This window comes from Elaeis guineensis, chromosome 15 (genome assembly GCF_000442705.2).
Source record: "Elaeis guineensis isolate ETL-2024a chromosome 15, EG11, whole genome shotgun sequence".
NCBI lineage: Eukaryota > Viridiplantae > Streptophyta > Magnoliopsida > Arecales > Arecaceae > Elaeis > Elaeis guineensis.
The window spans coordinates 62752954-62768427 of NC_026007.2; the positions used below are offsets into that span (position 1 = coordinate 62752954).

The following is a 15474-nucleotide window of genomic DNA, read 5'->3' on the forward strand; positions in this document are numbered from 1 at the left end:
TGATCTCAAAACTAGATGTTTCTCCAAAATCGGATGTTCTAGTCTCATCCTGATTAGAGAAAGGGCTTGAATGAAATCTTAACAAGTGATCAATGAAAATAAGATTGGATACACACACACAAAGTGAGATAAGTTGAAATGAGAGATGCCTAGATTAGGCTTTAGAGAGAAGATTAGATAGAAAGAGATAAAAAGAGGGGTCGAAAGAGAGAGAAGATGGAGAGAGATATGTAGTTGCATGTGTTGCTTTATAGTTGAATAGGTCCATTGCCAAGTTGATAGATTTGGTCCAATCAATACTCTTTGGGATTCCGGTAGCTTTCGTACGAAAGAATGTTTACCTTTGTGACATCAGTCGTGGAAAATTCTTTGCGCACCTCGGACGGTGTAGAAAATTTGATGTAGAGTGCACCGTCTTGCTCGATTGGTTCACGTAGCCATCACTTTCTAACGCATATTTAATACCTGTAGTTCTGTTTTTTTGTTTGAAATTTTTAATGATAAAAATACACCTCCTCTTTGAAAAAATTTATGATATCTTGTGACATATTATGATATTTCGTGGCCAAATTATGACTTTCTGTATATAAAAATTCATAATTTGGTCCTAGAATGTCATAATATGAAAGGGGCATTTTTATTCAACCACTTTCTAACGCTCATTTAATGCTTGTAATTTTGCTTTTTCATTTGAAATTTTGAATGAAAAAAATTTTTTTCTTCTTTGTAAAAAATTATGACATCCTATGACATATTATAACATCCTGTGTTAAATTATAACTTTCTATACGCAGGATGTTATAATATGGAAGGGATATTTTTGTTTGACTACTTTCCAACATATATTTAATGTCTGCAGTTCTCTTTTTTTGTTTGAAATTTTTTTTATTTTTTCTAAAAAATTATGATATTCTACGTCAAATTATAACTTCTTATATATGAAATATTATAATATAGACGTAAGATGTTATAATTTTTTTAAAAAATATAAAAATTTTCATCATTCAAAATTTCATATGAATAAATAAAATTATAAATATTAAATATATATTAAAAAATAATATAAATCTATGGATCAATCAGATAAGATGATATGTTCTACGTCAGATTTTTTATGCCGATGCGGTGCGAAAAGAATTTCCCCATCTGCCGTTAAATAGCTTGATATGAGCTTTGGAATTTGTATTGTTGGAGATTGAGATGCTTTGAGAGCTGTGCAAAGGTGATCTTGGTGTCGCGAAAGAAGACGAATCATTCTTTCGCGCCAATGATGCATTCGGAACCCCTGAACAAAAGCGCGGTCCGAGACCGTTCTTCCCCCGGAATTCCCTCTCGCTCTCTCAAACCCCCGCCGAAATCGAAGGGCGAGACAGAGCGAAGAAGCCATGAAGTACGGCCTCCTACTCCCTCGCCTCCGCGCTAACGACGGCGCACTACTCTCCTCCCCTCTCCCCGCCGCTTCCCTCGCCACCCACCATCGAAGGCTCCACTTCCCCTCCTTCTCCTCCTTGTTCGAGGTCCCCTTCTCTCCCTCTATCTCTGTTGTATCGGTTTTCTAATCGTTTCTTGTTTGAATATATATATTGGATTGCATTTGTGCTTCACGAAAGACTAGATTCTGAATCATCCTCTTGCGTGAAATCGTTCGATTTTCTATGTCAAAGGAAGCATCTTTGAAGGGCTTTGGTGGCTTCGGGTATGCCTTCTAGTACTCATGGATGTTATAACTTGTGATAATCATCTAAAGACACGCTTACATTGAAATAAAAAGTCATGCCGCTACGTGGCTCCATTCTGGACTTGCTGAATGCTGAGGAAGGAACTTGACTTTAGTTCTTCTTCTAGATCTTATTACTGCAGTTATCTGGAAGTGAATCGTTATTATTATTTTTTAACTCCCAAGTGACCAATGAGCTATATTTTCTGAATCAACAATTATCTCTTTCAATGCTTTATCTGTTGTATAACATAAAAAGTGAGCTACTTGAGAATATTTTGCTTCACATAGGTCCTATTTGTATGCTTGTTTAGTGGAAGCCTTTATTTTTATCAAGTTTCTGATGCATTTTTCAGTTATTTTTAGGTGTGCTCCAATCGATTTCCAACTTATATACTTAATTGATGTTCCGCATTATCTTTTACAATCAGATGGGCTGTGGAATTTCTGGAATATTGAGCTATTCCACTGGAAGTTTATTGAATAAAGAAGTTTTTCTGATTCATAATTTCTTTTTACACGAGCCTTGCCTAACTTGACACCGAGAAATGTTTTTGCCATATGACTGTAGTTTTTGTTCAAGGATGCAGCATAAGCTTATGGTTATTGACTCATTTCTCAATGTTGAATTTTATTAACTTTTAGATGTTGAACATATATGGCACAGTACAGAGAAGTTTGAACATCATTTCTTTCTCATCTCTGCAGATTCAAAATCAGCTTCATTCCTTGTCATCACTTTGCCTCGTGAGTTCTAACATGACAACATGTGAAGCAATGACAGCAAGTACTTGCAAGTATGTACTCAAGCATTGTTGCTTTCATGTAATATAGCACTATTGCATGCAATCTATCTATGAGCAGACATATGTGCGTGCATGTATATGCTGCTCTTTTTCCCCATTGTTGTCAAGGAGATGGATTTTCTTTGGTTAATGGGAAAATCCTACCTGATTTTCTAATTGTGGGCTGTAAAATTGTCTGCTTTGGTAATGGGAACATATGGTGAGATGATCTATGAATGGTTTTGTGGGAGCTGCATTTTCCCTTTCAACTTGATATTGTTATTTGGGAAGAACATTTTTTCCATATAAAGAAGGAATATTCAAGTTTTTGAGAATAAGGAGTATTCAAATTGACTAATTGTTTATATTATTATTCTTTCCATTGCCTCTAACATATCCTTTTGCTTTATCTCAAATGTTTGTGACAATTAATGCATCTCTGCAGGGAAGCTTCTGATATAATTGATTTAAACTGGGAAAATATTGGATTTGGACTGGTACCAACTGATTACATGTATATCATGAAATCTTCTGAAGATGGAACATTTGCAAAAGGTGAATTGCAGCATTTTGGCCCCATTGAATTGAATCCAGCCTCTGGAGTCTTAAATTATGGACAGGTTATTGTGGCTGAAGACTTATCATTTTTATATATTTATCTTGTATAGCTGTAGTGGCACTTTGTGGAATCATGATTGCTTGTCTAAGCATGTTTAGATTTAGTCATCCAAATTGTCACCACATTTCTTTTTAATACCATCGAGATGGTAGTGAATATTTGGAAGAAACTTCATGTATGTGCCTTGTTTCAGAGCTCTGATTAAATGTGATTGCTAGCCATCATGGATTTCCTACTCTGTGTTTCAAGCTTTATAGTCCATGCACAGGAACTGGTCTTGTGTCTTGCAATGTCACTAGTTTCCTTCTCTTTGAGTTCCAAAAGTCTGAGTAATGATGAAAGCTAGCATTTAAGGTCATCTATACAAAGACTACCACACAATCCATAGATAATGACATTCAATGAATTTGTATTATCTCAAACTGTTTATGGTATGGTATATGACATCGATATCTTCGGAGATCAATTCTCTGCAGTTCTTATATCTAAAAGAATATCAATATGTCGTTTTTTAGGGTTTGTTTGAAGGTTTAAAAGCATACAGAAAAGAAGATGGATCAATTCTACTATTTCGCCCAAAGGAAAATGCTTTACGGATGAGGATGGGTGCAGAGCGCATGTGCATGCCTGCACCGACTATTGAGCAATTTATGGATGCTGTAAAGCTCACTGTTTTAGCAAATAAGCGCTGGGTACTGCATAATGTGAATTTTACAATTCATGGATATGTTCCTGTTTTCAAGTCCTAATTTGTCATAATCAGTTTTAATCCTTTGATGCAGGTACCACCTATAGGGAAGGGTTCCTTGTATATCAGACCGTTACTGATGGGAAGTGGGGCCGTTCTTGGTGTTGCTCCTGCTCCTGAGTACACATTTCTTATTTTTGTTTCACCTGTTGGTAACTACTTTAAGGTTGGTTAAAGTACTTTCTTTGCTGTCTCTCATAATTTGCTTTTTAAGCCATAAAAAACTCTATCTTGTATCACCAAAATGTAGTTTCTGTTGTGGGCAGGCTGTGGGGGGACCTCCCTTAATAGTCCCACATCGGGCAACTCTGGTGTGTGCATGTGCTTAAGAGGGATACGAGCACACCTTCCCTCACGAGGCGCCTTTTGCGGGGTGAACCCCAAGGCAAGGGACAAAACCGTGAGGCCGTCTGCGTGACGCCGGGCGGGACAACCCCCGGTGGGGACCACTGGGCACGCTCCCGGTCCGAACCCAGCCAAAGCGGGCAATACTTCGTGGGGCGGAGCGTGCGGTCTCCGACGACCTGCTTGACACGTGCGCACAACAGTTTCAATTCGCGTTGTGGTGCCTCAATTTCTTCTGGGATTGCATGCTTGTTATCTTGTTTTTTTTTGTTCCTCATTGATTTCTTATATGATATAGTTGTTCCTCATTAAAAATTATATTTGCTTCTGTCAGAATTCTGTTTTGATCAATGGATAGCCTCTAGACATTTCTGATATTAATTGGCAGCAATTGCTTTGTTAATTACATTTTTTACAACCATTGTCAGGAGGGTTTAGCACCAATAAACTTGATAGTTGAAAATGATTTTCATCGCGCGACCCCTGGTGGAACTGGAGGTGTAAAGACTATTGGGAATTATGCTTCGGTAACTGAGCCTTGTTACACCAGTCTGTTTATATAATAATTATCAACTGTAATTGGTTCCTATCTTTCTTTCATAACTCTGATCCTTTTATGCTTCATGTCTTTCTTTTCTCATTGCAAGTAAACTTGTGTGGATTTCTATGATCATAATTTGTGTGTTTGTTTATTGCTTTGCTTTTTAATGCAATATAAATGCATGTTTCACTTTGTTGCTTCGTGTGTTTCTTGGATATAGGAATGGATATTGGAGCACATGTTTTACAGTTGTCAGATACTTCAATCTGCATATATAAGCAATGGCATAGATATTAGCATTGGCACTCATGTGGAACATTTGATGTGTATTTGAATGTATGCATGCATACTCATATGTTTGGAAACCAAGAGAAGAATCACATAAGATATATAAAACATATTATAATGGATTTACAAATAATCCATAAGATAAAGATATTGTATAGACACTGCTGATAAATTAAATTTAAGTAGATTAAAGCCATTGGTGGTTTATAACCATGTTCTTGGCATTTCTGGAAATATATAAGCCAATGGACAAAGAACAGAGATTATGAAAGGGAAAAAAAAAATCAACTTTGATACTTTAATTAGTATGATTTGGGACACTTTATTTCATGTGAAAGAATATGTAAGGACCAAATAGCACCATTAGATTTACAATTGACATTAGTAACTTGGATGGGTTCTAAGGTATAGGTCCTGTAGGAAATGTAGAGAACTATGGAAAGAGTTAACGAGATTTTATAGGTGGACGTGATCATTGCATCTTCTGGCCATTGTAAGAAATATTTTTGTGAATCAAATTATTTTTTAAAATTTTTAAGTTTGGTTCCGCCTCCCAAATCGTATAGGTGTATGTAGAGAGTTTATACGAGTTAAAAAGATGGACAAGTGTAACATGAAAAGCAGAATACTTCCACTTAATTGAATTATTTTGCACAGGATTTTAGCCTGCATCATGGGTAGGGTATGGATATTCTTTTATCTTGCTTGCTTGCATCTGGAATTAAAGGAATCAGGAATTAATTGAGGTCATTTTTAGTGGTGGTAGATTAGTTCTGGAGTTGAATTTCCATTATTGATAACTTCTTTGACATGCCGTGGATTACCAAAGTCTCATTTTTGGATTATATGTAGGATCAATGTGATGCATGGCATTATGGATAAAAAAAAAAGTTCTTGTATGAGCAGAAAGTTTATTGCTTTTCTGGTTGCTTTTATTAATTTATGAAAGAAATATGTTGGATGGAGAGCAAGAAAAATTCTTTGCAAAAATCATGGGAAGTGATTCTACACTCTCAAGGCAATAAAATTTTCCCTATATCTGTTTTTCAGCTTATTGAGACTTGTTCTTATCTCTTAGACATGTTCATTATCAGTTTAATCATATACTTCTTTGTTCTTTTCCTCCGGTAGAGATTTAATTCTTCATTCTTGTTGATGCTGAATCAATTAAATACAGTCACTGCTGATTTCCATTCTTTGGAAAGCCCTGACTAATAGTTTTTCACATGTATGCTTAGTTCTTACTTTTGTCTATTTGTTAATATCTAGGTGTTGAAGGCACAGAAATTAGCTAAGGAGAAAGGCTATTCTGATGTTTTGTATCTTGACTCTGTTCACAAGAAGTACCTGGAGGAAGTTTCATCCTGTAATATTTTTGTTGTGAAGGTATGGATATCTATGATTTCCGTTTTGCTTGTTTCTGAAAAGGATATGGCATGAAATACTTAAGATGTGGCAGTTGGTGATGGTTTTAGCGAAATACAATGTAACTATACATGAGCACCCAGACATCCTATGAAGAATGTCAAAGGAACCAATCAATTTGGTTTCTGCTAACCAGTGTATCAATCATAGATGAACCATAAAGTAATTGATAGCATGGACAACCTTTATCTCTATATAGGTTTCTAGGTTTCTATTGTTTACATGTTTAGACACTTGAAGGCAAGCGATGGCACATGCCTTCTACACTGAACATTTCTGTCACATGGCAGCATCTATGTTGCCTGGATAACATATGGATACAGATCTAGCTTTGTTGGGTGGATGTCTGGCCAGGACACCACCTCCCAAGATCCTTTCAGTACCACGCGATGCAGCAGGAAGAAAGAAGAAACAAAACAAAAGGAAAAACAATCAAAATACGTGGATCAGCCACAAAAAGGGCTCGCCTCCACGGGGCATGCAAACTTCACTATGAAAAGAAAATTTTTACAAGAGGAGACCTCACCCTCAACCCTTGTACACCCAATTCTCTCTCACCTGAAGTTTCCCTCACAAAAGCTCTCTCTCTCTCTTGGAGACCCCCCTGAACCCCTGAAGAGCCTGGCGACCGCTGTCCAGGAGCCTCCTGCTCCTCTCTCACAGCGCCTCACGCCTCTCTCTCTCCTCTGGTTCGTACGGCGGTGAGAAAACCGAACCCAACCTTCTCTGTTTCACGATCAGGCCTTTTAAAGGCTTAAACGAGACTTTAAACCTTGATTAGAGAGGGTTTAGGAGTCCTAAACAAAGCCAAGAAACCCCCCTGACCGTCGGATCAAGACCGGGAGCCTCCTCGGCCCTTAGATCGCGCTCCGGTCCACGGAATAGTGCCGTGGACCGCGAGAAATGCGTGGGAAACGCCCACGCGGTCTACAGACCGCGCCGTGGACCACCCGGTCCACGGTGGACCGGGGCAATGGGCCAGCAGGCCTGGGTCGCGCGTCCCGCGCGGTCCTGGGCCTGGGTCGCGCGTCCCGCGCGGTCCTGGGCCTGGGTCGCGCGTCCCGCGCGGGCCTGGGTCGCGCGTCCAGCACGGGCCTGGGTCCCGCATCCCACGCGGGCCTGGGACGCGCGTCCCGCGCGCCGCCGCCTGCGGCCGCGCCGCTGCCGCCCGCCGCCGGTCGCCGGCGGTCCTCCGCCGCCTCGATTCTCGTGCCGACTTCAAAAGCTCGTATCTCCTCCATCCGAGCTCCGTTTCAGATGATCTTGGTCTCGTTGGACTCCGTTTTTCGCCGCGAACCTTGCTGTGGGCTCAATGTGGGCTGAATCTCGAGGCGTCAAATCCTAACAATCTCCACCTCGACTCGATATTCGGCCTCCTCCAAACTCCGAGAGCTTCTGGATCTCCGCACCCCCATGCCCTGGGGCAATCGCCTGCTGATCATGGATGGGCAAACATGGGAGTCGAGCCAGGCTGCTCGATCCCATCTCCGTCGTATGCTGTGCTCCTCCTGACCTGAGACCTGCTCGGGGCATCATCCTGCGGCAATAGGAATCTTACCTTGCGACGTCGCCTCTCGTCCTCCCGAGTCTCCTGTCTTGTGCCCGATCCGCCTCCTGGAGCTCCACCTCGCTCTGGGCTCCACCTGACTCCCGATGCTCCACCTCGCACTGGGCTCCCTGCCAGGTAATAATGTCCTCTGCTCCCTTTCTTCCCCTCCAGCAGAATCCTATCGCCGCGTAGCACCCTCAGGATTTCTCCACCAGCTACCGTCCTGTAGCCTCTCGAATCCAGTCTGCTAAGTGAGATAAGATTCCGCCTGAAATCGGATATGTATCGGACCTCCCCCAATCTCCTCACTGCACCGTCATGTGTCCTCCAGCTGACCGTCCCAATGCCTCTGCTCGCACAGCTCGATCCATCCGGCAGATATACAGTGCCCTCACTGTTCTCTAGAGAGTCAAACTGCTCCTCTCTACAACACACATGATAGGGGCATGCAGAATCTAATATCCACTGCTGGAAAGAAGTAGATATCTCGTCAGATATCTCTAGGACATCTCCATCTGAATCGCTGCCGGCCGTCGCTACAGCAGCCACTGTCCGATTTTTCAGTTGAGGGCAATCTCTGGCTAGATGCCTCAACTCCTCACACCGGTAACATCTGATTTTGCTCAAGTCCCTCCTGGACTTAGACCGCCCTCGTTGCGATCTTCTGTCGCTCCGTCTACCGCCTCCTGCACCTCCAGAAGTCACCAAAGCTGAGCTATCGACACCTGAGCTCGAAGCTGGGTTCTCCCTCCTGAGAACCTCGTTCTGGAGTATCGCCACGGTGACCTCGTCCATCTTGATAGTGCTCTTCCCCACTAGAAGAGCAGTTACCAAAGACTCGTACGAAGAAGGAAGCGACGCCAGCAAAACCAGCGCCCTGGTCTTCTCCTCAACGTTCTCGCCAATGCTGAGAAGGTCGGTGAGGATCTTCTGGAAGTGGCTCAGATGCTCCTGCACGCTCTGTCCCTCAGTCATCCGCAGTTGATAAAACTGCCTCCAGAGGAAAAGAGTGTTGGTGAGAGACTTCGCCATGTACAACTCCTCGAGCTTCGATCACAGCACCGTCGGAGAAGTCTCGCTCAGCACATGGATCACCACCTCATCCGCCAGGTACATGCGGATGGTACTCACCGCCTGCATCTGTAGCCGTTTCCAATCCCGCACCTCCATGGTGGTCGGCTTCTCATCGCACAAGAGAGCATCGATCAACCCCTGTTGGATGAGCACGTCCTTCACCCTTGCCTGCCACAAGGAGAAATTGCTCTTACCATCGAACTTGTTGATCTCCATCTTGATTGTTCCTGTTTTCTCCATCTTCAGTCTTGCTCACCACCACTGCAATCTGCGTCCTTGTACTGCCTTGCTCTGATACCACTTGTTGGGTGGATGTCTGGCCAGGACACCACCTCCCAAGATCCTTTCAGTACCACGCGATGCAGCAGGAAGAAAGAAGAAACAAAACAAAAAGAAAAACAATCAAAATACGTGGATCAGCCACAAAAAGGGCTCGCCTCCACGGGACATGCAAACTTCACTATGAAAAGAAAATTTTTACAAGAGGAGACCTCACCCTCAACCCTTGTACACCCAATTCTCTCTCACCTGAAGTTTTCCTCACAAAAGCTCTCTCTCTCTCTTGGAGACCCCCCTGAATCCCTGAAGAGCCTGGCGACCGCTGTCCAAGAGCCTCCTGCTCCTCTCTCACAGTGCCTCATGCCTCTCTCTCTCCTCTGGTTCGTACGGCGGCGAGAAAACCGAACCCAACCTTCTCTGTTTCACGATCAGGCCTTTTAAAGGCTTAAACGAGACTTTAAACCTTGATTAGAGAGGGTTTAGGAGTCCTAAACAAAGCCAAGAAACCCCCTGACCGTCGGATCAAGACCGGGAGCCTCTTCGGCCCTTAGATCGCGCTCCGGTCCACGGAATAGTGCCGTGGACCGCGAGAAACGCGTGGGAAACGCCCACGCGGTCTACAGACCGCGCCGTGGACCACCCGGTCCACGGTGGACCGGGGCAATGGGCCAGCAGGCCTGGGTCGCGCGTCTCGCGCGGGCCTGGGCCTGGGTCGCGCGTCCCGTGCGGGCCTGGGTCGCGCGTCCCACGCGGGCCTGGGACGCACGTCCCACGCGCCGCCGCCTGCGGCCGCGCCACTGCCTCCCGCCGCCGGTCGCCGGCGGTCCTCCGCCGCCTCGATTTTCGTGCCGACTTCAAAAGCTCGTATCTCCTCCATCCGAGCTCCGTTTCGGGTGATCTTGGTCTCGTTGGACTCCGTTTTTCGCCGCGAACCTTGCTGTGGGCTCAATGTGGGCTGAATCTCGAGGCGTCAAATCCTAACAAGCTTATATATCTTATTTGGTTATTCCTGAAGATGTGATTAATTTTGTAATGGTTAATCAATCTCAGAGTCCATTACCATGGTTGGAATATATCTGCCTCAAGAGATTCCTTTCCCTGTTCTTTTATTGTCACTGGACTAACGTTGAGAAAGAGAAATGGAAGAATAAGTTACGATGTTCAATCTGCTGTTTCTGTTTCTTTGGTCAATGATGAGCTATGGGTAGTCCAAGTAGTCAGCAGAGGATTCACCCTGGATGTGGACACTTTGTTCTCAAGTCAATTTTCACCTGGCTGAAAATAAGAATGCTGCATTAAATGTGGTATATCAAGAAAGTGGAGATACCACCTGCTCAAGAACCAGACTCTCGAATTGAATTGGGTATATGGAGAAAATGGAGATCAAAGATTCTGACTGCCTGCACAGATTTATTTGCTAGATATCCGAAAGGTATGGCTAGTTTTGACCTATAAGACATGGGACAAAGTCTTAGGTATGATTATAGATAACAGGCAATGATTTGATCTTTTTTTCTTCCTTTTTTTGAGCAATTGATCATTGGATACCTTCTAAATCTTATTTCCTTGTTTTTGATATTTAAATATTGTAATTTCTACAGGGGCACCTTGTTTTCTTGTAACCTGATGGCCATACCTTGATTGTGGCCAAGTGCTGTATCTCTTTATGCACTATTTTGGAGTTTGACTCTTCTCAAGTTCAGACAAGCAGTCTATATATTGATTTATCTATTAATTGATTCTAGTCTTTGAATTCCAATGACTATGTCTTTGTTCTAGGATAAAATTATATCAACCCCAGCAACCAAAGGAACAATATTGCCTGGCATTACAAGGAAAAGTATAATTGATGTTGCTCGAGGCCTAGGCTATCAGGTATTCACTTAAAAATGGTAATAAATATTTTTATGTTGAATATATTCTATGCACACCATTTCTCTTGATTAAATGGTTTTTATTCCTTCAAAGCTATGTAGGGATTTGTTTTATAGCTTTTGCTTTTATATTTCCAGAGCTTAGTCTGACATTTTTGTAATTGTCACACTACCATATGTTTAAGCAATCTTTCCTGGCATTTGCTCTACCCATGGATTGTTGCATATCCTAAAGCTCTTTGTTTCCCCAGTGCTCTCAAATATGTTGCTGCGTATGACTAACCATTAATAAAAGTTTTATCCTCTAATATTTCTACCTCTTCTTGATGATAAGCACATAACATTGCAGGTTGAGGAGCGTCTTGTGTCTGTAGAAGAATTGCTTGATGCCAATGAAGCTTTTTGCACAGGAACAGCTGTTGTTGTATCACCCGTGGGAAGTGTAACATACCTTGGGAATAGGTAAGTACTTTGTTATTATGCCTCGATTGTAATTAGTTCTTTTTCTCTTAATTATTGATCATTTATCTCTTGATTGATCGAAGAAAACACAAATGAGAATTCTCCCCAATGGAATTTGAAGTCAAACTTAGCAAGTTGTGATAGCAAGGGTTGTAATATCAGTGACGATACCCATGCTGGTACCTTACCAATATGATAAAATTTTGATGCTTGACATGCCTCCTCAAGTCGGCACAACAAAGTTGAGGTGAAATACCATGTGTCAATATAGTATGGGTATCGGTACCAATATCTCATAGGAATGATCCAATAGAACTGGTAGAACCGGTATGCATTGGTACTTAAATGCTTGTGCGATAAAACTATAGCATTGGTACTTAAATCCTTACATGATAAATCTATAATCCATTAGTTGTTCTCTATGTTTGTTACCTACTTATCATTGCATCTAAAGTGTTGTAATTAGGGTGGCAATTAGGTTGGGGGGTCAGCTATGGGTTGTGTCAAATGCAGGTCAAGATGCAAAACTGTCAACTTGGACCTAACTCATTTAATAAACAGGTTGAAATCCAAACCCAAACATGACCCACTTGTAAAAAAGCTATATGATCTGACTTGTTTAATCTATTTATCATGCAGGTTAGATTAGGCCGGTTTGGGTTCATATGGTCGAGAAATAATAATACAAATAAAAAAAAAAAGATGAACGAAAAGAGAAGTGTTCCACTTCACCTTCCTCTCTTTATTCCCAATCTCTTTCCCCTATCCTATTCCCACCACTGTTGCTAGATCTAATCCCCTCCACCTATGTACTCTACCTACACGGTTGGTTGCCTCCACTCCACCTTTCATCACTATGATCTCAGCATCTTGCTCTCATCATTGTATCCTGGCCTCACTAATCCCTTTTACTCCCTCTAACCTTGCCTCGAATCCTCCACCTGTGCTCTATCCATCCAAAAAGGAAAGTGGAATAGAGAGTGGAGGAAAGGGAGGCATTACTAGGGTTGATGAAGAAGATTGGTGGGGATGACAACCATGATGCAAGTGATGGGCTCTAAGAGAGGCGACAAGCAAAAATATGGTTTCATATGGGGAAGAGAAAGAGGGCTAGGGATTTGGTGGACTGTGTTTACCTTTCCCTCTTTAGTTTACCAAAATATCCTTGGACCACATGGGTATGGGTCATGCACTGGTCCAACCAATTCATTTAATAAATTGGTCCTCCTAGGTCAATTCCTTCAACTTAAACCCAACCCATTTAATAAATAGATTTAGACTGATCAACCTATTTATAACCTAAACCAGTTTACAGCCAACCCAAACTTTTTAAGTTAAACATGGTTGATGCCAGCATAACAAAAAAGAGGTGAAATATCATGTGTTGGTATGGTATTGGTACAAGCGGTATGCTGGTTCTGGTTCCTTATTGATACATTGTGGTATAGTTGGAACCAACCTATACTTAAATCTAGTGTCGCATGGACATGAATATGAGAATCGATTGGGATGCATTTCCTATTGTCCAACTCAGCAAGAGGCAAAAAAAGAGACGGGGATTCAATGGATTAACTATTATCTCAACTAGAATATATATAAATTTATACCTTGAACATTATTTGTTTTAAGAAATAAACAATAAGAAGAAATTGTTTGTTAAGCTCTTTCAGTATACATGATTCTCATTCAAATTTCCAATTAACTTACGGATATAAGAAAAGTAACATTTTGTAAAGTTATTTCAACATTAACATCCTTAGCCAATCACTGAAAATAATGGATATTTATTTTTAACATGAACATGGAGGGTCAAATTCATTGTTGAAAGAGTTCAACGATCCACCAATCTTTAAAAGTGGAAACTATGGAACTTCATGAGTATTCAAGTGTTGGATTTTTGAATTTGGATTCAACTGTCCAGGTAATACTGCTTATGTTTCCTCTAACACCCATAACATTTATTGTGTCCTAATAACTTAGGGCGTGAGGTTGTGTATTTCACTTTCTAGTTTACCTAAGCAATATACTCAGTTATTAGTGACATTATTGTTGTTGTTGTCATTATGTTGTGTTTGTGTGTCTGTGCTGTTTTTTTTTTTTTTTTTTTTTGGGTTTGGTGTGTGTGGAGGGGTGTGTAATTTTATGCTTTGACTGACCATGCCAGCTTTTCTCTATGCATGGGCCCATGAGCACAAAAAGAGGATGATGGGATGAGTGTATGGCAATCCTTGAGTTTTAGTGTCAAGAATCTGAATTAAGCTTTCCTGTTGTAGTTGTAGAGGACGAGAAGATGGAGATCTCAATATCTTGGTATGATTCATATGTAAGGCTCATTCTTAGGAAGATATGAAGAAGGTCTGGATAAGAAGAGCTACAATTCTAAATCAGCTGGATGGAAGTACTGAAAAATAGATTTGAGGACGAAATTAGATAACTGATGTAGGATGCCTTTGTTACTTAAAACAAAAATAATCCTCTAGCGGAATGCGTCTCTTTATTTTGAAGGCTGAAAATTTCTATTTGGACACATTTCATCCGATTCTTCTAAATCAATGTCTATAGATGCTTACTTTTGTGCTGTTATTTAATCAGCTCTACATGTTTATTGGTTTATGTAATTTGGTACTTGGTAGCATCAGTGTATTAATGACTGAGTGTGCTTTATTTACTCCTGTGTATGAGAGAACTGCTGACTTTGTGAAGCCATGAATTTCCCTTCCTTAGAGTGGGCCTGCTATTGGTTGGCATGTGGTTCATGGCACACATATCTTATGAAAGGCTTAATTTTCTGATGAAGTACATGTATCTTATTTCTGATTAAGGAACATATTCTGTTGATGTTTGAAAATGCGCCAAGAAAGGCAGCAGGGTAAGTTGTGTCAAAGAATTGCTTCTATTTGTATCTAATTTATCACATCTTGGTAACTCCAATTTGTTACAGAGTGGAATATGGGAACAGGGGAGTTGGTGCTGTATCTCAACAACTCTATTCTGCACTCACAAGGCTACAGATGGGTCTCAGTGATGACAAGATGGGCTGGACAGTGAAGTTAAATTGAGAGCTGGGGTATCTAGAATAAACAAACACCTTGTATGAAAGCTCTTTTTGTTGATTTTAGGGCTCTGATTTCTTTCACTGGCATTGCTAGGTAAGCCTTTTTATGGTAATGTGTTGCACTCCAGATCAATGCTAAAATATTTGCTTTGCATTCTGTACATGTGCTGTGGAGAATATTTTGACCATGCTTAGCAACAACTCATCTCATGCCATTTATTGAGCACAGAACTCTTGTACACAGAATAAGTTTGGAACATGAAATATGTGAGTGTTGGATCACTACAGATTCCTGATGGTAAAAATTTCATTAATCAATCTAAAGATGAGAAATAAGCTGTATTTGGGTTTATAATTACAGGGGATAATTTGTATATTTGGCAGGATTCTTAAGGGAAACTTATGGTCTGTACTATTTGAATTGGAGAGAATCAGAGTACAAGGAATTGAAATTGTTTGTAAAATTTTTCATTTGATGCATTCATGCCCGCATTCCTCTAACAATATGCAACAAAAGCTGAGCTCCTAAATTCACGCAATTCGATATGGAGACTAAGAAAGGAATATATCCATAAGCAAAAATTACTTGACCCTTTTTTGTTAAGCAAAATTACTTGATTTTCTTTTCCTCCTGGATTTGGAAGAAGATTGCTCTGTTTGTAGTCTTGGACTTGATATCAGATAGATTTTGGTTGCTATGAATGTAAACAAGT

At 41.0% G+C, this 15474-nt stretch overlaps 1 protein-coding gene across 2 annotated transcripts; it reads left to right on the forward strand.

Annotated features, from left to right (window-relative positions):
• The first annotated feature begins 1240 nt into the window (after nucleotides 1–1240).
• LOC105058185 (branched-chain amino acid aminotransferase 2, chloroplastic) lies at nucleotides 1241–14902 on the forward strand. 2 transcript variants are annotated; one of them, XM_029268577.2, is made up of 10 exons: nucleotides 1241–1517; nucleotides 2426–2514; nucleotides 2948–3122; nucleotides 3637–3813; nucleotides 3904–4035; nucleotides 4643–4741; nucleotides 6313–6429; nucleotides 11150–11245; nucleotides 11594–11706; nucleotides 14648–14902. In XM_029268577.2, the coding sequence occupies exons 1-10, from the start codon at nucleotides 1386–1388 to the stop codon at nucleotides 14763–14765; spliced, it is 1248 nt and encodes a 415-aa protein (XP_029124410.1). In that variant the 5' UTR covers nucleotides 1241–1385; the 3' UTR covers nucleotides 14766–14902. The 2 variants fall into 2 exon arrangements, with proteins under 2 accessions (XP_029124410.1, XP_073105478.1); XM_073249377.1 differs by lacking the exon at nucleotides 1241–1517 and adding an exon at nucleotides 1567–1696.
• Nucleotides 14903–15474: the final 572 nt, after the last annotated feature.